This window comes from Carassius gibelio, chromosome B22 (assembly GCF_023724105.1).
Source record: "Carassius gibelio isolate Cgi1373 ecotype wild population from Czech Republic chromosome B22, carGib1.2-hapl.c, whole genome shotgun sequence".
Classification (NCBI taxonomy): Eukaryota; Metazoa; Chordata; class Actinopteri; order Cypriniformes; family Cyprinidae; genus Carassius; species Carassius gibelio.
The window spans coordinates 14932035-14954769 of NC_068417.1; the positions used below are offsets into that span (position 1 = coordinate 14932035).

At 36.1% G+C, this 22735-nt stretch overlaps 2 protein-coding genes across 2 annotated transcripts in view; one reads left to right on the forward strand and one right to left on the reverse strand.

Annotated features, from left to right (window-relative positions):
- LOC127987218 (SLAM family member 9) overlaps window positions 1–22735 on the forward strand; it is a 198872-nt gene that overhangs the window by 51136 nt on the left and 125001 nt on the right. The gene's annotated exons all lie outside the window — the stretch shown is intronic.
- Window positions 7706–22735, reverse strand: part of LOC127987217 (uncharacterized) — a 29196-nt gene continuing 14166 nt past the window's right edge. Inside the window, exons 2-5 of the mRNA XM_052589492.1 lie at window positions 10579–10914; window positions 10138–10470; window positions 8604–8717; window positions 7706–8466 (exon numbers count right to left, since the gene is read on the reverse strand). Of these exons, the coding sequence (XP_052445452.1) occupies window positions 8390–8466; window positions 8604–8717; window positions 10138–10470; window positions 10579–10914 (860 nt within the window). The 3' untranslated portion in view covers window positions 7706–8389. The remainder of the gene's footprint in view (window positions 8467–8603; window positions 8718–10137; window positions 10471–10578; window positions 10915–22735) is intronic.

Below are 22735 nucleotides of genomic sequence, written 5' to 3' on the forward strand. Positions count from 1 at the left end.
TGTCCTATTCTGAGACGAGTAATGACTGTTTCCTCCCTCTGACTTTTACCCATTTCTCTTCCTACACTTAGTTTACTTTGAATATCATAAAAATGTCTTCCTGTATGATTAATATCCCAGTATTCCTGCCATAGATTTTGTGCATGTACCTTTTATTATAGTCTTGGCTTTTACTTTAATTGAACCTGTAGATCTGTTGGGATTTAAGATATTGTTTTGCTAAAGGATCTACCTCTTTGTTTCCTTTCACACTTACATGTGCAGGAACTCAGATAAACAATCCATTCACACCATTATTATTTAAATTGAAGTATTATTTTTTTTTTTACATTTAATTTAAAATGTCATGTCTACATGATTTCCCAGATCCAATACTCATGAGATCAGATAAACTATCAGATGCTACTACTACATTGTTTTTACATCTTCGTTCTATCCACTGTGAACCTAATATTATTGCTACCAATTCTGCTGATCCGTTTTCTCTTTTTAATACTTTCCTTGGGTTGTGTGATGGACATTGCAGCACCTGTGTGTGACCATTTTCAGAGTCCTTTGAACCGTCTGTAAATAAAATAATTGTATTGGTGAAATGCAACCCCATATAGTTTTTAACTATACACCAAGCTGGCATAAGTTTTTATTTTATTTTTATTCCCTTAAATGCAAGTCAATAACTGGCATTATAAACTTCCAAGGAGGGACTTCAGAGTATACTGTTGGACATTATTGTATCGTATGTAATCATGCCTTCCTTGCTTTTGAGCTTCCTATCCATCCAAATCTCCTACAGTTTGATTTATATTCCCTCTTGCGCTATTGCCTTTGTAGGGTGTAACTCACTACGCCCTTCAAGGGATGTTCCGGTACTAGTACCGGTACCAAACGGTACCCGGGCTAATTAAATTTGGAAGTGATCATCCCTATCCCCTTGGAGCGGGGACTTTGGAGTGAGTAGGGCATGTGCGTGCCATTAAGTAGTCGTTAGGAATGCACTTTGCTAAAGGAGCGACATAATTTCCTCATTATCTTCAGCTGAGATGTTTGCCCAGGAACCGTTCGGTACCGGTACCGGAACATCCCTACGCCCTTGTATGTTAACCCAATATGCAAGCATAAGTTTAAGTCTAATTTCTGCCTGTAAAGCCGCCACTTGAGATGATTTAAATGCTCCACTACATATTCTAAGCACCTGGGCTTGCTGTGTGTCTAATTCCTTTAAATCCCTGTCATCTGCATATAATGATATTCCTATTTTGTGAGTGCATACCCAACTAATCATTTCCAAACTTTACTTCAATTGTCCTATCAAATAAAAGTCTAATACCTAATTATACATCCTACTCACCCAATTTATTTAACTTAAAAAGGGGTCCTTGTTTCTACATCATATCATATGCTTGTTTTGCATGCTGGAAAGAAAAGTGTCAGAGTTATGTCCGACCTGCTCTCATGTGGCAGTGAAATAAATGAATCATCACTTCACAAATATTACAAATGTATTTATTAAGAGAGTGTACTATTACAATGTATACTATCAACTATAAGTAAAAAAAATAATAATTAAAAATAAAAACTGAAAACTGTTTCATCAAAATGAACCATTTTACAAGCTAGTTAATACTGTTAGTTTAATGACGTTGTAGCTGGTGTTTATATTCTGTCTAGTCCTTTTTGATTAGTTTTTTTATAAAAAAGCTGTACGTATTAGAAACATACAAAATACAGTCTTAGTATAATAACAGTTATAACTCTTAAAGATATTTTTTTTTTTTTTTTTTTTTTTTTTTTTTTTAGACAATAATTACACAATTTGTATTTGGTGAACGAACAACATCAGCATCAGAGTGCTGGTTGTCTTTATCATGCATCACTTTATTTTAATATTAATCAAACTGGCCCCAAGATAATTCTGATAGAATACTCTGCTGTAGTAAAGAACAGAATTTTCATGTGTATCTGATTGAATCGCACACTCTTATTTCAGTGTTGTTTTTCTATTCTGTGGATATTCCAGCTAACATTTGATTTGTTGAACAACTTCAATTTAAAGTTAAAGTCTGTCCGTGGCGGCTCAGGATCAAATCCTGTTGCACCACAGAGTGTCACTTAATATTTTTTTAACCATAAAATCAGATTAGCTCTCCATTCCAAGAACGCAAAGAACAGACATGTTCTCGTGGAGACCGGTCTTGCTAAGCTTCCTTGAAAGAATGAACTCAGAAGACGCGAGAACACAGAACACACTCTTATATGTATTAAGATGTGCTGCATGACTATGTTAAGATTAATTTTAATATGACATTAAAAAATACTGCAGACTTTCGATAAATGTTTACTTAAAAGAGGCATCAAGTATTTGTGAGAGCGAATTTAAATCTTGCAGGTATCCGTACATCCGCCGCAAATGTATAATAGGCCCCATTACCTTGTATCTTACATTGTGGCCCCGTAGAATAGGGGTGGGCGGATCGATCTAAATAACGACAGTATCGATGCCAACACTGGTATTGGTATCAGATCGATACAATTGTAATTGAATCGATATTTTAATTTAAATATCTCTCATCTACGTTCATTATACTTTGCTCCTGTCTTCTACCTCTACAATCCTGAACAAACGCTGCTTTCACTTCCTGGCCCACTTTGCTACTCCTCCCCCTCCTTCTGCTCTGCTGTGATTTGTTGTTGTGTCGTCACGTGACTCACTGACACAACGTGCCGAGGAGCAACTGATAGCACATTGAAGTCCACAGGCGTGACCAAGATGGCAACCTGATCGGTCGCATTTTTGAGTGCTTGCACCAAGTTGTCCTATAAATATTGCTTATAAGCAGTTATTAGATGTTCTAGTTCTTCGACAGCCTGTTGCATCTTGGACAAATTCTTTTTGCTTCACCATGGTTCGTAAAAGAGGGCTCTCAGCGCTTTCTGAAAAGGAAAAGGGTAATGCTAGTGCTGCTAGCACAAGCACACTCTCAGTGGTTAGCAGCAGGCATGATTATGCATGAGCGAAGAGGATTCATTTAGCCTGGCAGAAGAGGAGTTCCCAGCTCTGCCTGCTACTCCAAGCAAGTCACCAGCTGCTAAAAAAAGGCCAGTGATAATACGAGTGTTGATATTTCCTCTCAGCTGGTGAACATAACGCAGCTGATTAAATGACGCGATAGAGCGAAAGATCTCCGACCTGAGAGAAAAAGTGGATGCTTTGTCGTCTGATTTAAAGACTGTCACAGATAAGGTGGTTTGCTTAGAGCGGCGCATGGATCAAATTGAAAAGCCGGTCAACAAAATGGAGAGAAGAATGGATGACCTAGAAACCTACATGAGACGACGCAATCTGAAGATCATAGCCATCCCAGAGGCAGCTGATGAAAATATTAATCTAGAGGTTATCAAGATTTGTCGAGCTGATCTTCCCAGCGAAAATGATAAGCTTCCAGGTGCCGTTGATGTTGTTCACCGTCTCGGGAGTACACAACAGAGCAGCGGTAGGCCTAGAGCAACCATAATACAGTTTTCCACGTGCTCCTACAGAGATGCAGTTTGGAAGGCTGCCAGAAGCTTCTCTTATTTGCGGGACAAGGGTTTTCAGTTCAAAGAGGACTTTTCTAAGGGAGATCGCGAGAGAAGGATGAAGTTGTGGCCGGTACAAAAGCTCGAGCGGCTGGAAAAACTTCTTACTTTATTGGAGGCAGAGCCTTTGTACAAGGGCAAGGTGAAATTATCCTCACGGTCGACAGAGTTGGGAACTAATGCTGTTGAAGACATGTTGATTTCTGATGAAGAGTTGAAGACATAAGACGCGTGTTTGCGTGATCTTATATGCATATCTGCACTTTTGGACAGTTACTGTTCCAATGGATGAGGCAAGTTATTTTATTTTTTTTATTATTGAAGAGATGTTTATAGGGCTTGGGCACCGCGTTGCATTCTGGGACGTGGCGGTCCTGCTGGCAGCCTCGCGAATGTAAACATACATCAAGTCGAACGAGAAGAAGCAGAGTTAGGAGAAAGAGAAAAGATGGTAAAATCGTGAAAAGGTTGTGGGATTTATAGGAATACGCTAAATATGGATGCCAGGGACCGGTATGTGGACAAAATCGTTACTATTAATATGAATATGAAATATTAATATGAAATTCCCAACAAATAGTGGAGTACTGACGGAGACTTGCTGCCGCACTTTTGCATTACAGATATCTTCGGCTACCCTGTTTGTTTTGTGAGCGCCTACACTTCAGAATAGTTCCGAAGCTACAAGTCATTGAAGTCTCATATACAGTTCACAAATGGATGGGTATTTTCCTGTAAAATATCCCGTTAGCTCTTCAATCGGACCTGTCAAGTCTCTGTGCTGTTGTCCTGTTGCTACTCCTTGCCCTTCCAGCGAAACAGCTGTTTTCAAAGCATCATTTTTCTTGATGATGTTGGGCTTTTTAAGATAGCGTGGTTGTTGTGAGAGCACGATTTCACGCCAATCTGTAACTAAAGTCACGTTAGACCTAGCTTCACAAATTGCTTAACGTTAGCTAATGCAGCAATTTTGTAGTTCAAATATTTTTTTATGTCAGCAGAGTGATAGCAACAAAAAGATGAATGATGAAATTTCCCGTATTTTGGATGAGTAACCCAAGAAATTTCCCTTATTTTCAATGTTGATTTAAGCTATATAAATGAATATTCAGATGTTATGGTCTCCGTCGCACCTCCAAGCAGGAAAGCGGTGTAAAGTTAATCCATTCTCATTTTGTTTTCCCCATGGCGATTATATGTTGGGCTATTTACACCCCACAATACAGCAACGGTTTACCATGGTTGAAATAGATTTTTAATTAATCAAATTAAGACACACGGATGAGAGGGAGTACGTCTAAACACTGCGCAGTAGCCCGAGTCGCAGTAAAGGAGGCTGTCGACGTGGTGGCCACGCCAAGTAATGACGTCACGACGCCCAAGCCCTATTCGCACAAAATACAAGTCTTTATGGTGCTATATCATGTGGTTGACATTTTTGCCAAGTTTATTTTAATATATTGATTGTTATAAGTGGTATAAGAGTATACAAGTTGTAAGAGTATACAAGTTTTTTGTTGTTTCACAGTTAACTTTGTTTATGTCATTTTCCATTATATCTTTGAATGCCAGGGGTTTGAGATAAAACGTTAAGCATAAGGCTTTGTTTTTGTTCACTAAAATGTTTAATAATGACTTTGTATGTTTTCAGGAAGCTCACTCTATTGCTTCTGATGTTAATTTTTGGAGATCACAATGGGGCAGTGATATTTGGCTGTCTCATGGAACCGAACACCCAGCAGGGGTTTCTTGCCTGAAAAATAACTATAGAGGTGAGGTTTTGCATGCAGATAGTGATGAAAATGGCCACTTTATATGCTTAATTATAAAATGTTTAAGTGTAATTTTTATAGTAGTTAATATCTATGGATATAATTGTAAATCTGAAAATGACCAGTTATTTAATTATAGGGGGTGATTTCAATGTATTAAATGAGTCAATAGATAGGTGGCCTCCAAGACGACCTTCAAATTTAAATACTAATTTGAAACTGTTTATGGACAGATTTCTAATCAGATTGATATATGGAGAGAGAAAAATTTAGATGATATTGTGTATACTTGGAGTAACAAGGATGGCAGTAGACGTTCTAGGATTGATTTTTAGCTTGTCTCTAACCATTTTGATGGGAACAATATTTTGGTTAATGTTTTGCCAACACCATTAACTGACCATAAGGCCAAATTAATTACAATTAATATTTCACCAAACACAAATTGTAACAAGTATAATTCATACTGGAAAATGAATAGTTCTTTGCTTAAATTAAGTGCAGTTAAACAGGAATTGGGAAAACTCAATTATTATTGGATTAAAACTAAAAAGGAAGGATTGTTTCGTCATAATTGGGAATTATTAAAATTGGAAATTGGAAAATATTTGAGGAAGTTTAGTAGCACATTAGTTAAATCACAACGTCTTATGGAAGAGAAGGTTGTTAGTGAAATCTTTGCCATTTCTAACATTTCTATGGTGGACCTGGTAGAGCGACAGAGATTGCGTCTAACAGAGCTGCAAAATGAACTTGATAATATGTACAAAATGCAAGCACAAGTGCTTTTATTCGATCAAGGCAAAAATGGTTAGAGCATAGAGAACAGATGTCTGCTTATTTTTTTAATCTTTAAAAGTCGAGAGCTAAATTAAACTCTGTTTCTAAAATGAATATTAATGGATCTATTACAGATAATGTTGACACAATTTCTAGTTTTTGCTATGATTATTACTCTAAATTATATACTTCTAAATTTAGTGAGCAAGATATGACTTTTTTTTTTTTGCAACCAGCTTAAGAATGTTAAAACAATTACTGAAGAGGACCAAAAGTTATGCAATTTACCAATTACTATTACGGAAAATTAAGCAAGCTATTGAACATTTAAAATGTAATAAATCACCCGGTAATGATGGAATTACTTCAGAGTTCTATAAGCAGTTTTCTGAGATTCTTGCCCCGTTTCTTTTTGAAGTATACTCTGAAAGCTTACAGTACTCACAGCTTCCTACAACTATGACGCAAGGTATAATTAGTTTGATTCCTAAGCCCAAGAAAAATGTGTTGCTTATTGATAACTGGAGACCCATTAGTCTGTTAAATAATGACTATAAAATATTTGCTCAGGTATTTGCCCAAAGATTCAAATTAGTATTAGATTCCATTATTGATGAAAATAAATCTGGGTTTATGAGAAACCGTCATATCTGTAACAACATTACACTTATTTTTGATCTTATTGATTATTCTGACCTTATAAATGATGATAGCTTTATACTTTTTTTTTTTTTTTTGACTTTTTGAAAGCCTTTGATTCTGTTGAGCATCCTTTTATTTTCTACTGTTTAGAACACTTTGGGTTTGGGGCTTATTTCTGTAATGCTATGAAAACTCTTTATGCGGGGGGAAATAGTTCTGTGAAATTAAATAATGGTACTACTCAAAGATTTAATTTGGAAAGAGGAGTTAGGCAACGCTGCCAAGTTTCTGTTTACCTCTTTCTCATTGTTGCTCAGGTGTTTTGTCACTTTATTAAATCATCCAATTTAAAAGGAATTCAAGTTGAAGAGAGAAGTGTCCTGATAAGTCAGTTGGCTGATGAAACGGATCTTTTCCTGAAAAATGTTGATCAAATTCAGTCAGCTGTCAAGATCATTGAAGTTTTTTTCAGTGCCTCAGGGCTTTGTCTTAATTTACAAAAATGTGAACTATTTGCTTTAAAAAGTTGCCATTACAGAAATATGTGTAATATCCCTGTAAAGGATTCTCCAACTTATTTGGGTATGGTTATTACTAAAAATGAGCAGGAGAGAATCTCACAAAATTTCGACCCAGTGATTAAAAAAGTAAAGAACAGATTTAATATTTGGTTGCAGATATCTTTAATATCTTTAACCCTGGCATTTTATTTTGTAAAAAAAAAAAAAATATTGCCTAAATAAAAAAAATATTTAAAAAAAATATTTTAAAAAAAATATTGCCTAAATACTTGAGCATTCATTCACCTCAGAAATAATGAGATAGACCTACTGCTCTCCCTACACAAAAGTATATATATATATATATATATATATATATATATATATATATATATATATATATATATATTAAGTAAAAACGTATCGTATTAGTATCTGTATCTGCAATACTGACCCTATATGTATTTGATACCAAATTTTGCAGTATCGTCCACCACTACTGTAGAAGCAGTTTTTGTAAAATAGGCTAACGATTGCATCATAACCAGCGACTCTCTGTCGCACAGTAGAGAAATTACCGTATGGACATGAGGAGAAGCTCGCAGGCAATCTTTTACTGTCTATGAGGCTATCGGGGGACGTGGAGGCATGAAGTCAAGGGAGAAGCCCATAGAGAGTCCATAAAACCAAAGGGACAAAATTATCCAACAACATCTGCAAGATTCGGTGGGTGATTCAGATTTCTCTTGGCACAGCGATTAGAAGACTTACAGGTTGCTCAAGTGACATCTACGTCATCAAGTTCAGTTTGTGTCTGCGCAGTACGCTCGACCCCCAGGAAGTGCGTGCTTCTAATTGACTTCACTTGTCTCCGTTGAATCCAATGGGGTCACTGTGTCCATTTCTTTTACTGTCCATGGATTCTCTCAAGTCTGTACTCGGTGTATCCTCGATATCAAGAACACATCTGGGCACTTCCATGAGTCGTGTGTACTTGTGTTCTTGAGAATTGGAATTGAACTTTAACGGTTAATGATGACGTATAGGGAGAACACAAGATCGCTAAAAAATGCATATTGAGAAACGGCCATTATATTTGTCCCAAATTATTCTTAATGTTCAAGATGACTTTATCCTAGACTGGAGACTTAAGTGTTCATACTTTCTCACCGGAACACTGGCTCGTGATGTGGGGTCTGTTTGAACAATAACAAAATTAAATTAAACAAACATTACTTTGATTTATGAGAAGAAAAATACCTACTTTTACATCTTTGAAAGATTCCTTTCACACTTTTTCCATCTTGTTAAATCATCTGTGTGTAATACTCACTATTCTGTCCTGCTTGAAGACGCTTGAGATAGTAAATCACAACAGCTGCAGTCACGAACAACAGAACAACACCAACACATATTCCTGCTACAGCAGCTGAAGACAGACCTGAATCTGAAACAGATAAGGACAGATATCATTACTACATCAAGAATGATAATTGTTAAGTTACATCAATGTCGGTCATATTTAAAATACTGTATTTAAGATATTTACCATTAAGATATTTAAGTCACTACACCATTAACTAGATGCTTCCATGAGCTATTTTATTATTATTATTATTTTATATATATGGGAGTGCACAGGAGTGACAACCACATTCTAGAACCGAACTCATACCAGTGCATTTTCAGGACTCACAACTGCATTTTTGGTGAAACCATGCTGTGCATTCTGTATTGTCTTTAAGGGTGAGAGATATAATTTGCCCTGTAATCTGAGGGGTAATTAATCTCCAAACATAGAGTTTTTTAAAAAAGAGAACGTGTGATCTATTATAGATCTTCAGAAAATGGATGAACTTGAAACCTCAACTTTAGTCATTTCAATTGTGGCAAGACTTTACATGTTTATTTACATCACATCTTTGGTATTACTTCAGTGCTGCTCTTACAGTTCTGAAACTCTTGTAGTGGATGGTACAGTTAAAACCCAAGGACCAGGTGTTGTAATGAAGACCAGGAGTCAAAGATTAAATCAATTAATAATAACTCAAAATCACCAACCATTATACCCAGACAGAAGATACTAATTGCGTCAATGCATAAGTCAACAAAATTCTGATTAGTTCCAAAAACTAAACTTAGACAGTTTCCACATATGGAAGTAAACGCTTCAATCATATCTTCTGACAACTATTTTGGTGACAAGTAATCAGAGGTCAGAAGCAAACTATCCGAGCTTCTCCCTGTACAGACAGATATTAACACACATACGCAGAGAAAATATTAGAACTTCAAGGCCGCCTAGCCCTAGCACTCCTACACTCTGAACCCAAAACCTTTTGGTTACAAGTTCAACCCTCTTAACATTAGGCCACAACTGCCCTCATTAACTTAATTTGCTTAATTTTACTTTAATGTTATTAATTTTACATGTTAATAGCATTAGACTTTTGAACTGGACAAACTTGTTGTGAGGTTATGGAGCGTATGCAAAGGTGATAGATCGCAATTATATTTTAATAATGACTCAAAGCTCAATTTTGACAACAATAAAAATATTAACTGGGATTATTTAAACATTTCAAAATGTTCAAATGATGTAAAATTGCTTCATGGAAACGCCATTGAAATATGGAGCCAAAAGAGTCTCAATAAAGATAAATGCACACTCTTCATTCACATATGCACACATAGGATTCATACATGCACACACATGATTCATACATACACACACAGGATACACAAATGTGCACAAAATTTACAAATGCACACACAAAATCCTATGTATGCATATGTGAATGTAGTGTGTGCATTTATCTTTATTGAGACTCTTTTGGCTCCATTTTGAAAGACTAAACTTTACTCACCAATGACAGTAAAAATGAATGTTTTCAAACTGGTGATGCTGACGCTGTTCTGGAGGATGTGGCTGATGATCAATACTTTATATTCTCCAGAATCTGTGGTTCTGGTGTTCGTGATGATCAGAGATCCAGTCTGATCCAGCTTCAGTCTGTCTCTGAATCTCTCTTTACACTCATCATCTGAACAGATCTTACTCTGATCTCCAGTGATCTCAGCGATGAGAGTCTCATTACAATACCATCTCATCACATAATTTGTGTTTTGTGTGACACCAGGATCAAAAGTGACAGATTCTCCCTCCTTCGCTGATATTCTCTTCACTTTATCAGGAGAATCTGAAACACAAACCAACAGCTGCTTGAAAGATCTTGACTTTCAGCATGAAACACAACATTAGTGCATTCATTTTGTTTCAAAGATGAAGGTTTTATTAAATCTCTCACCAAGAACAGTAACACTGAAGGTCTTTTCTCTGAAGCTGCTGCTACTGAAGATCTTCAGTTGATAAAGTCCAGTGTCTGTAGTGTTGATGTTCATGATCGTCAGGGATCCGGTTTGTTTCTCTAGTTTCAGTCTGTCTCTGAATCTCTCAGTGCCTTCATTACACTGAACATCTGTACAGATCTTACTGAGATCTCCGGTGATTTGAGCGATGCGGGTGTCATTGAAATACCATAAAATCTCTTCTTGTTGTGTTGTTGTAACATTAGTGTACAGAGTAACTGAATCTCCCTCTGTCACTGATACTGTCACTCTGTCCATAAGAACACTTAAGAAATCTGGAGAAAAAAATATATATATATTTACAAATCATGCCTGATGTAGTGGGACATAATTATTCAGCAAAAAAAAGTCACTATTAAAAAGCTTAAGTAAAAACAATTGATTCACACAATCACTCATCATACAAACGTGCATGAGTCTCAGAAATGATCAACAACTACTTAGTGAACACCCCACTTTCATATATTATGGGGGGGGGTGCTTTTGGGAAACATGCTTTCGGGAACTTATGGTAATATGACTTGAATGTAGTGATGTGTCGTTTGTGAATGAATCGTTCTTTTTTAATCAAAAATCATAGAAAATGAAGTCTACATGTTTTATTCTAAATTATATTCTTCTCAGTTCTCGAAAGTAAACTGTAATAACCTCTTTCAAAATCTTTCTCCATTAATTCCTCCGATTGATTTATCTTTTAAAAATATTTGTGATTCGGAACTTAGAATAGAGGAAATGGACGCAGTTCTTAAGAAAATGGCTTCAAATAAATCCCCAGGATCAGATGGCCTTACAGTTAATTTTTATAAATATTTTTGGAAAGATCTGAGAATCATATTATTTGAAGCACTAAAAGAATTTATAGTTAGGAAAGAATTGATGACTAGTATGAAACAGGGCTTAATTACTCTGATCCCAAAGCCGGGTAAAGACAAACGGCAACTAGACAATTTAAGACTGATTACACTACTAATACACAGATTATAAAATATTTTCAGGATCCATTGGCTCTAGACCCCCCTTCCTCAAATCTTACCCTGGATGTCCAATGCACTGCAGAGTTTAGCACCAACCCTGATTATAGTCACCTGTCTGCCATTTTCGAATGATCCCAAAGACATTGATTGACACTGATTAGCATGCTCAGGTGTGTTTGATTAGGGTTAGCGCTAAACTCTGCAGGAAAGTGGATCTCGAGGTCCAGATTTGAGGATCCCTGCTCTAGACTTAAAAAAAGGGATAGCAGAATAAGTGAGACACAGTCGGGCTTTATAAAAGGAAGAGTCATTCATAATAACATTAGACTTGTTATGGATTTATTAGACTATAGTGATTTAATTGATGATGATGGTTTTATACTCTTCCTTGATTTTTATAAAGCCTTTGACTCTGGTGAACATGAATTTATTTTAAAAACACTTAATTATTTTGGTTTTGGTGACAAATTCAAAGATATTATACATGCTATATTCTGATATAAATAGTTGTGTGTCTTTGGGACACGGGTCCTGTAAAAGATTTAATATTGAAAGAGGAATAAGCCAAGGATTTGGAAGCTCTCCCTTGTTGTTTATAATGGTCGCAGAAATTTTGGCCAGTGTTGCCAACTTCTTTCCATGGAGAGTAGCTAAACCCTGCCTGAAAAGTCGCTAAATGTCGCTAAATGACGTCATATGCCAATTAGCATATTCATGACGTAAGTGCGTCATATTATCTTGCCCTTTCTATGCTCATGTACTGCGTTTTAAGGCAGGCAAAATTCTCAATTAAAGTTTTTTATTATTATATTTTAATCTTTCTGCTGTCCGAATATTATAATGACTGAAACGCGGTCCATTAAGAATACCCAGCTCTCAAAGATGTTAATCTCTGCACTAAAATCCTATTCAGGACATTGTCTAATGAAATCACATACACATACACATAAGATTAAGATAATGATTATACTGTGATTTCGGCTATACTTTTATGTGAAATAGAGTTAGAAGCAACAGAATATTTTTTTTTTAACTGAAAGTGCTGCTCCTCTCTGCTCGCTGAACAAAGCAGAAGCAAATGCAGAGAGAGAGAGGCGTGTGCGCACGCTGGTAGAGAGAGAGGGGGAGAGAGAGAGCTCGTGCTGCAGTACCTGAGAGTCTCAGAGATTAAATAAGGTCTATCAAAAAAAGTCGCCAGATTTGTCGCTAGTCGCTTTTTTGGAAAAAAGTCGCTATGGGGGTCTGAAAAGTCGCTAAATCTAGCGACAAAGTCGCTAAGTTGGCAACACTGATTTTGGCTATCTTAATTAAAAACAGCGTGATAGAAGGTCTGAATTTAATGGGCAAACAAATAATTATAAGTCAGTTGGCTGACGATACAACATTGTTTCTTAAAAACAAATTCCAAATTCCCATAGCATTACAAGCTATCAATATTTTCTCAAAAGCCTCCGGACTTCAGGTAAACTTAAATAAATGTGAATTATTGCCATTAAAAGAGCAATCCATACTATCATTGTATAACATAAAGGTAAAAAAAGAAGTCAAATACTTGGGTATTGTAGTGACTAAAGACAAAACGATCTCTGAAAAACTAAACATAGAAGACAATGTGGACAACTGTAAATCATTTGTGACAGTTTATCTAGATTAATATACCCAGCTTACTCCCTTCCAATAGCACTCCATATAGTTAAAACTAACAACAAACTAAACTTTGATTTCATATGGCGGAATAAATGTCATTATATAGCCAAGCAGGATTTAATTTGAACTTATGAGGATGGAGGTGGTAATGCAATGGATTTTGATTGTATGAATGGCATGTTAAAAATTAGATGGTTAAAAAACTATATTCAAAATAAAAATTCATAGTGGTATTATATTCCCAATCAGATTTTTGAAAAAGTAGGCGGCATTAGTTTTCTTCTCCAATGTGATTTCTTAAGCTTCCTATGAAACTTTCAGATTTTCATCAACAGGTCCTTCTGTATTGGAAAATAATATTCAAGCATAATTTCACACCACACAATACACCAATTTGGAATAATAGGTATATTTTGGTAAATATAAATATTTCTGAATGGTTCTCTAAAGGTGTCTGGGCTATTGCCCACTTCATAGATATGGAAGGAAATGTTTTACAACATGTTGAATTCTGTGACAAATTTCTAATTAGTTGTACCCAAAAGAAGTTTAAACAGATTGTGAAAGCTCTCCCAATATTACTTGTAGCTATAATTAAGCAGGATTTAATATATCCAAAAATCACGCCTTCCTTAAGACAACTTTGCATTAATGGTATTGATCTGCAAAATTACAAATGTAATAACAAGTTTATAAGGAACTGTTTACACTGTAAAAAATATCTACTTGGTTCTACTTAAAATCATAAGTTAAGCAGCTGCCTCAAAATTTCAATTAAAAACAAAATGGATTAATGAATTGTTTTAACTCATTATTTTGAGTCTTGTTAAGCTGTGAATTGCCTTCTGCAAGTCAACATGACTATACAATTGTTGTTGTTTCAACTTTGCTATGCAAGTTCAAAATAAAGTGAACTCAGTAATGAGCATTCTGTTAACTTATCCCCATTAGTGGGTTCAACTTAGTAATTTCAATTAGGTAATGTCTTTGAATTAGGGTATCAAGTTAAGATGATCTTAAAGAATGTCTTGTTTTAACTTAAGTATAAAAACAGACAAATGAGTACAAAACTTTTTTTTTTTTTTTTTTTTTTTTATTAAAACCAATGTTAATCCAATAGAAGCTATACAAACACTTCAATCATGCAATCAATACTTTTTTTGGTACCAAACTTCAGTTGGGTGTGGGTCACATAATGAGGCTAAGATAAATATAAAGGTTGTGCGTGAGCTTACACCATGAGGGGGTATCCTAAGCGGACTCCACAAGTTTTTATCACTGTGTGTGTATAGAAGGTGTGTGTACTTCCTGAAGTTGTCTGCACTGCCTGTTGTCAACCAAAAAGTTGGTCATGCTGAATGTAGGCTAGATAGACCAATAGAAACATACAGCAGTATAGATATCTATATTCTTATTTGAACAATATTCAGCATTAAATGTATTCAGTCCAACAAAAGTAAATGTATCAAGTCCAAAAAAAAAAAAAAAAAAAAAAAAAAACAGGGCTCCTCTCCTGTTTGCTTAAGTGCTTTTGCCTTCAACTTTGGTTTGCATATCAACAGAAACAAATGTGGAAAAAAAAAAAATTTCCAATCCTATTCTCTGGGGGGCATGGTTTACAAATTATACCTCAGGAGCTTGTTCGGATGCCATGGACTCTGGCAGAGGCTTGATCTAGTTTAAACTTCATCACTACCCTCTGAAGGAACTCAAAGGAATACTTCATGGCTCGTGGATATTCAAGGTTAACGCAGAAGATGATCCCCAAAAGCATGGCAAAGCTGGATGGCACATCCTTGAAGTTGTGAAACACAACAGTCTCCTCAACCACAACTGTCACATTGAAGACCTCACATGGAAAGGCATCCTGGTTGTCACCGACATAGCCTATCAACAGGCCAAGTTGCATCCCTTCCATGGATGCAGCCAGAGTCTCACCATGGGCCTTAAAAAGCAGAAAAAGAGGAAAAAAAAATAGTGTGAATGTTTGGGTCAAGAAGTACATGCTCTGCAAAGCTACTTAAGTCTCAGTGATCATAAACCTTGTTTTCAGGCTAATAAAATAGTCTTCTTGATCTTTCAGTTGTGAGTGTGCATGTTTGTAGGTGCAGTGTTGGAAGGTTACTGCAAGGGTGAAAACTTGTGTTTTCTCAGATCTGGGGAAGTGTATGTTGCACTGGGTCCTCTCCCCATCACTATTCTACCCCTTCTCTCTCCTCCACCAACATTGTTCTACCTCCTTCTCCTTTCTCCTCCTCCCATCACCACTATTCCACCCAACCCTCGTCCTCCCCATCACTATTCTGCCCCTCACTCCTCCCTGCATCATCACTACTTTGCTGCCACAGGACTTTATCAACACCCATGAGTGCATCTTATCCAATCTCTGTGTTAAAGGTTGTGCGTGTGGTGAGTGGGGGGTGTGCGTGTGCGCAAGTGTGTATGTGGGCGGGTGCGTTCGTATATGGGCTGTTATGCATGACAGAAAAATGTCTTACGTCACACATCCTGATGACGTCTGATGGCTCTTCTTTTAGGTAGTGTGGCAGACCCAGCAGAGCAGCAGTCCTTCTTTCGTTTGTGTCCTACAAAACAAAAATAAGCACCGTTGAGATTTTATTGCAAACATCTGGTTTAAGAAATTTGAGAAAAGATTTTCAAAGCACAGAGTCACAATTTAGTAAGCTAAGGTTGTCTGGTAAGCTCATACATTGATATCCATTCATTGGATTAAGTGATTAATCTTAGGCTGAGTCTTGTCTATTGTTATACCTGTCTCTCACAGAACATGGCCGGCCACCTGTTCTTCCACGTCCATGCTTGTCCTTGTAATGATTCACTATAGTCTTTTGAATGTACGAGGTAAATTTGCTAAATTTACAAGTCCACTTCATCAAATGAGTAGTTGAGCCTGGTAAATCATAAAGCACCTAAAACACACAAAACAGAAGAAAAGTTATTGCAAAAATTAACAAGAGCACATTTCTAGTTAAGTCTAACTAGCAAATTGGATGTATGAATTGTTGGACTGCTCTTTAGTTCTAGGTAACGCGACCAATGTACTGTAATAAGAAACAATAATGAGGTTGCAGCAACCGAGCAGCTGCTAATAATCTAGCACCAAGTTAGTTTGTTGTTATCGCCGCCATGATCGACAGGCAGCTAACGTTACTCAGCTCGCACTCAAGCGGACCCCAGCAAGAACAACAGCCTCAGTGGTTCTCCAAAATTATTTTGCAGCCCTGGCCTTTAACATACACTACCCTTCAAAAGTCTGGGGTCAGTAAGATTTTTAATGTTTTTAAAAGTAGCATCTTCTGCTCAGCAAGGCTGCATTTATTTGATTAAAAATGCAAAAAAAAAAAAAAAAAAAAAAGTAATATTGTGAAATATTATTCCAATTTAAAACAGCTGTTTTCTATTTTAATATATTTTAAACTGCAATTTATTCCTGTGATCAAAGCTGAATTTTTAGCATCATTACTACAGTCTTCAGTGTCACATGATCTTCAGAAATCATTCGAATGATGATTTGATGCTCAAGAAACATTTCTGATTATTATCAATGTTGAAAACAGTTGTGTACATTTTTTTCTCAAAATACTTTGATGAGAAGAAAGTTCAAAAGAACAGCATTTATTTAAAATAGAATATTTTCTAACATTATAAAATGACTTTACTGTAACTTTTGATCAGTTCAAATGCTGATGCTGTTCTTTTGAACTTTCTATTCATCAAACACACAACTGTTTTAAACATTGATAATCAGAAATGTTTCTTGAGCAGCAAATCATCATATTAGAATGATTTCTGAAGATCATGTGACACTGAAGACTGGAGTAATGATGCTGAAAATACAGCTGTGCATCACAGAAATAAATTACAGTTTAAAATATATTAAAATAGAAAACAGCTGTTTTAAACTGGAATAATTTCACAATATTACTGTTTTTGTTTGTATTTTTAATCAAATAAATGCAGCCTTGGTGAGCAGGAGATAATGTTATTACTTTTAAAAACAAAAAATCTGACTGAACCCAAACTTCTGAACAGTATTGGGCCTTGACATATGGTCTATCAGAAATGATGTTTTCTACAATGAAAACTGGTATCGTCTCAGATAAAGCTTTATCAACCGTCTCTGACTGAACTGCTAGCAAACGTGTTCTAGCTAACGTTAATGGTCGCTGAAATGTGCCTCGTTTAAATGACATCACAGTTGTTGCACATATCAAAGGGTAACAATAGCTAACGTTAATCACGTTATTGGCTTAATCAACGCACATTCTTAAAATCTACAAAACACGAACACTTACCAATAGCGAACTTGTTCACGCCAAACCGACTCGTCTTGTCTGACGGAAAAATTAGGCACCCGGCCGACTGATTGCTTGCTGGCGCGTAATCTTGTTCGTCTCGAGGCCTGGCTTCGTTGGTAGTTCCCCGCACAATCTGCAACACGCCAAAGACTTGTACTCCACTCAATTTAAAATGGCAAGTTCATTCAAGCACCTAGTTTGTATTTTTAATAAAATAAACGCAGCCTTGGTGAGGAGATATTTCTTTTAAAAATATAAAAAATCTGACTGAACCCAAACTTTTGAATGGTAACGTTAGTGTATTTGGCCTTGAAATACGGTCTATCAGAAATGGTGTTTTCTAACGTTACAATGAAAACTGGTATTGTCTCAGATAAAGCTTTATCAACCGTCTCTGACTGAACTAAAAAACTGAACTGCTAGCAAACGTGTTCTAGCTAACGTTAACGGTCGCTGAAATGTGCCTCGTTTAAATGACATCACAGTTGTTGCACATATCAAAAGGTAACGACAGCGCACATTAAAATCTACAAAACACTTACCAATAGCGAACTTGTTCACGCCAACCTGACTCGTCTTGTCTGACGAAAAATAAGGCACCTGGCCGAATTAAGTTTGATTGCTTGCTGGCGCGTAAACTTGTTCGTCTCTAGGCCTGGCTTCGTTGGTACGTTAGTTCCCCGCACATGCGCAAAGAGCTGTCCTCCACTCAATCTGCAACACGCCCACTCCCACTCAGTTTAAAATGGCAAGTTCATTCAACCACCTGGAATTTGTGATTCATTGAAGTAACTTATGAACCTATACTGGAAGACTGAAAACTCAAACAATTGAGTTGAAATTTCAAAACACATTTTTTTATGTTTGATTTAATGACATATATAAGTTATCATAACTTTTTGATCAGATCATTTTTTACAGTGTACTTAACTGCCAAGCAAGCTCTCTCAAAAGAGATTATATTCTCAAAGACTTTAGTAAGGAGATAATAAAAAAGATTAGAGGCGATTACTTAAAATTCCCAGTCCCGCCAAAAACAAAAGAAATGCAGTTTAAAATTATAAATAGGATTTATCCAACTAATGATTTCTTAAAATGGAGATTTAAAATAGATGTAGAAAACTGTAACTTCTGTGAAATTTAACCTGAAGATTTGGATCATCTTTTCTGGTTGTGTGAAGTTGTACAAAAGTTTTGGCTGGACCTTCAACAATTGTTCGTCTCTAAAGGAATTCAAATGATGAATCTAACAATTAATGATATAAAATTTGGTGTTTTTCGAAATAATCACAATGATTTTGGCATTAACAATGTAATTTTGTTAAGTAAAAATTTCATACAGAAATGTCGTTTCTTCAAGACAATTCCTAACATTACTCATTGGAGGAATGAGTAGAAACTTTTTTATAACTCTTTATTATGGATTAATAACAAGAATGCAGTGAAACTAACTTCTTTTATAAACAAACTTACATAATAATTGCCCTTTTGATTAATTTTGTTTTGATTATGTGAATGCCATCTTTATCATATGGCCCATGCCCCATGTTCTTCTGTTCTTTTATGTATTTATTTTCTAAGATGTGCACTGTAGAATTGTTGTAAGATTTTCACATGGTACCTGATTTGTTTGTATTTGTTTTGCCAATAAAAAAAAAAAAAAAAGTGTACATCTATGGACACTTCGCACCCTACCATATCCCATAATCACTTGCGTGCATATGATGACGGTGGCGGGTGAGAGTTCTGCGGAGAACTTCACATTGATATGTAAGTAGGCTGTTATATTTTCATTCAATCAAATACCTAGCGAAAGTGTTAAAAGCCACAAACAATAAGACAGCCGCTATATAAGACAGTGGTCTTTCTCCCTGTTGTGTTTTTGAGGAGCTGTCATGCGAGAGATGTCTACAAATGTTTTAACCAAACTTTAGCACTGCAGTATTTTGTATGCATGGCCTGCTGTGTCATATTTTCTATTGGTAAGATTACAAACCTGTCTTTATATTTTTCATAAGTGTTTCCATTTTCTCTTGTTTTTTTACTATTCTGAAGCGAGAGAGCCTGCTGGGAAAGACTTAAAAATACAAAGTTAATAATAAATTTTTAGCTGAAATTCATTGTGCTGTTGTTGTTAACAGGCATGGTTTATTTGCGAAGTGTCCTGGGATAGGTGAGAGAGTGAGTTGAGGTGCTCAGGGAGGACATCAAACTTCAGAGAGAGAGAAAAGAGCACAAGTTTTTTTTTTTCTTAAGAGAATGCATAACAAATACATTCTTCAGTAGCCAAAAGATAACAGTAGGAAAAAATGGGTGTATTACAGTTTTTCAATTTCTTTTTTTTACATGTCATATTTTCAATGGAAAAACCTAATTTCTCTAGTTTATTTTTGTGATTCAAGTTAAAAATGAAATGCATTAGTTGTATACATCTTTCTTTTTTAGTGTGTAATTTATGCTTAAATAAACCTGAGTACTTTCTGTACATTTTGTATTTTTGTTTTTCATAGTCATGTGTAAATAAAAGAGAAGTACTCATGAACATTGTAAAAAACATTTGATGCAGCATATAATTTTTTTTTCACAAAACATTCTTTTATGTGTTTATTTTTTTACACATTAAAACAAATTGTTCTATACATAACTGAAAGTGCGTTTTGCAACCATTTACAACATAGGTTTAACATCAGAAAAACACCATCAGTTTGAGCTCAGCGCTGTCTCCATGTGTTCTGGGGTCTTCAGGAGGTCAATCTCTCAGTGAATGGCCAGCACCTCCCCAGAGACTCGGAGGACAATGCGGTGACAGTGGAACAAAGCAATGTCAAACACTTCGGAGACCATCTTTATATTGTTACCACAAGCAGACAGATCAGAAACACCAGGGTCTGGATTATGGCACTTCTCAGAAGATCCAGCAGCTCTGTCAGAACCTCACTGCTCAGAACAACACCATTAAACACCTGTCCAGCGCTGACACATTCAGCTCTATCCTGCAGTACAGGGGTCTGCTCTGATTTAGGGAAGGAAGGAAAAGAGAAACTGTTTAGAGCTATGACAACGTAATAAGTAAAATAAATAGAGATACTTTAGTAAACTCTAATAACTACTAATACCATATTGGGGAAAAACTAGTTGTCATATTTAAAATCTTTGCTAAAGGGATAGTTCACCCAAAAAAAAAAAAAAAAAAATCCAAACCTGGAACAACTTAAGGGTGAGTAAATGATTACAGAAATTAAATTTTTGGCTGATGTCCTTTAAGTAAAAGTATTATCTTGCATACTCTAATATACTTAAGGTAAAACTGTTGGGTAGTTTAATCTACTACAATGCACCATGTTGTGAAAGAGCGTATTTTTGTAGTGTTTACTGTCCTACGAGAAAGAAAAAAAATGTAGTACTTTATATTTGTACGAGTATACTTAACTTGTACTTTCTTACAGTCCACCTCTGATTTTTTTTTTTTTTTAAATTAAATTAACAACATATTTATTGTGAGAATATTAATGCATTATTGCTAAATATGTGAAAGACTGCCTCTACAGGACTGGGACCGGTCAAACAGACAACTTTTATCTGTCCAGATGCCACTGAACATTAAGCTGTACTATGCTAAAAAAAAATGATAATCAGTTTATTCAGTTTTATTTTAATGGTTAACTGCCTTAAAAAAAGGTAGTTTTTCATATGTAGCCTATCATTACATTATTCAAGTAAGCTCCGAACCAGTACTTAAAGTAGTAATCAAACAAAGGACGCAGCAAACCAGTGTAACTTACCTGGCCTCGGTCTTGGCTAAAGCCTGAGGTACATCACCCTCTCCACTTTGACGTAAAACATAAAAACAAAAACGAGCAGTTCTGGCTCCTCTCATCAGCTCTCCTCTCGAACCGTGGCTATGCGACAGAGCGCTAATCGGAAACAGGTGGAGGAATTAGGAAAAACTGCGAAGGCGGGGCATCTCATGCACTTCGGAGGGACCTTCGTGCACATCGGAAACCTGAGGTGCGTTCCGTTCGACCGTAAGTGTACTGCGAAGTGGACTTCACAGGGTATTCCGCCATCTTAAGTGAGATTCCAATCCGAAGGGAGCGAACATGTTCAGTTCGAAGGGCACTAAGCATGGCACAGGGAATAAGGGAACATCGATACATCACTTCACAGGAAGTGGAGAGCGATTATCCACCAACTGTCATTGCGCGCAGCACGTCATCACCAGTCATAGCGGCCGTCTTCGCTGTCTTCGTTCATATTCATTACGGATTGTAAAAAGGTATGATAATGTAAAAGTGACTAGAAGCAGACGAGGCTCTGCCATTTTTCTTTATTTTACTTTATTTACCTCTGTGTTTACTATACGGCTGTGCGCAGGAAGAAGGCGCACGAGACCGCTATGCAATTATATGATCATTTATTAAAAACACATATAGGCTATACAGTTAACCAAATAAAAGTTATTTTCATATTTGCATGACAGCAGGGCTTCAATTCTGTTAATAGTCAAGTAATACCCAGCTAACAGGGAACGTTCCCACAACATTCACTAACGTTCTTTAAAAGTTGTGTAAATGTTAGTACAAAACGTTATTGAAATAATGTTTTTGGAACGTTCTTATAACGTTGTTAATGTTCTTGTAAGGTCGCTAGAAAACGTTCTTAGAACAACGTTCTCGGAACGTCTTTAGGACGTTATTTGTACTTGATGAATGTTCTTATAAGGTTGCTAGAAAACGTTCTTAGAACAACGTTCTCGGAACGTCTTTAGGACATTATTTGTACTTGATGAATGTTCTTATAAGGTTGCTAGAAAACGTTCTTAGGACAACGTTCTTGGAACATCTTTAGGACGTTATCTGTCCTTGATTAATGTTCTTCTAAGGTTGACAGAAAACGTTCTTAGAACAACGTTCTTGGAACGTCTTTAGGACATTATTTGTACTTGATGAATGTTCTTCTAAGGTTGACAGAAAACCTTCTTAGAACAACGTTCTCGGAACGTCTTTAGGACATTATTTGTACTTGATGAATGTTCTAATAAGGTCGCTAGAAAACATTCTTAGAACAACGTTCTTGGAACGTCTTTTGGACGTTATTTGTACTTGATGAATGTTCTTATGAGGTCGGTAGAAAACGTTCTTAGAACAACGTTATTG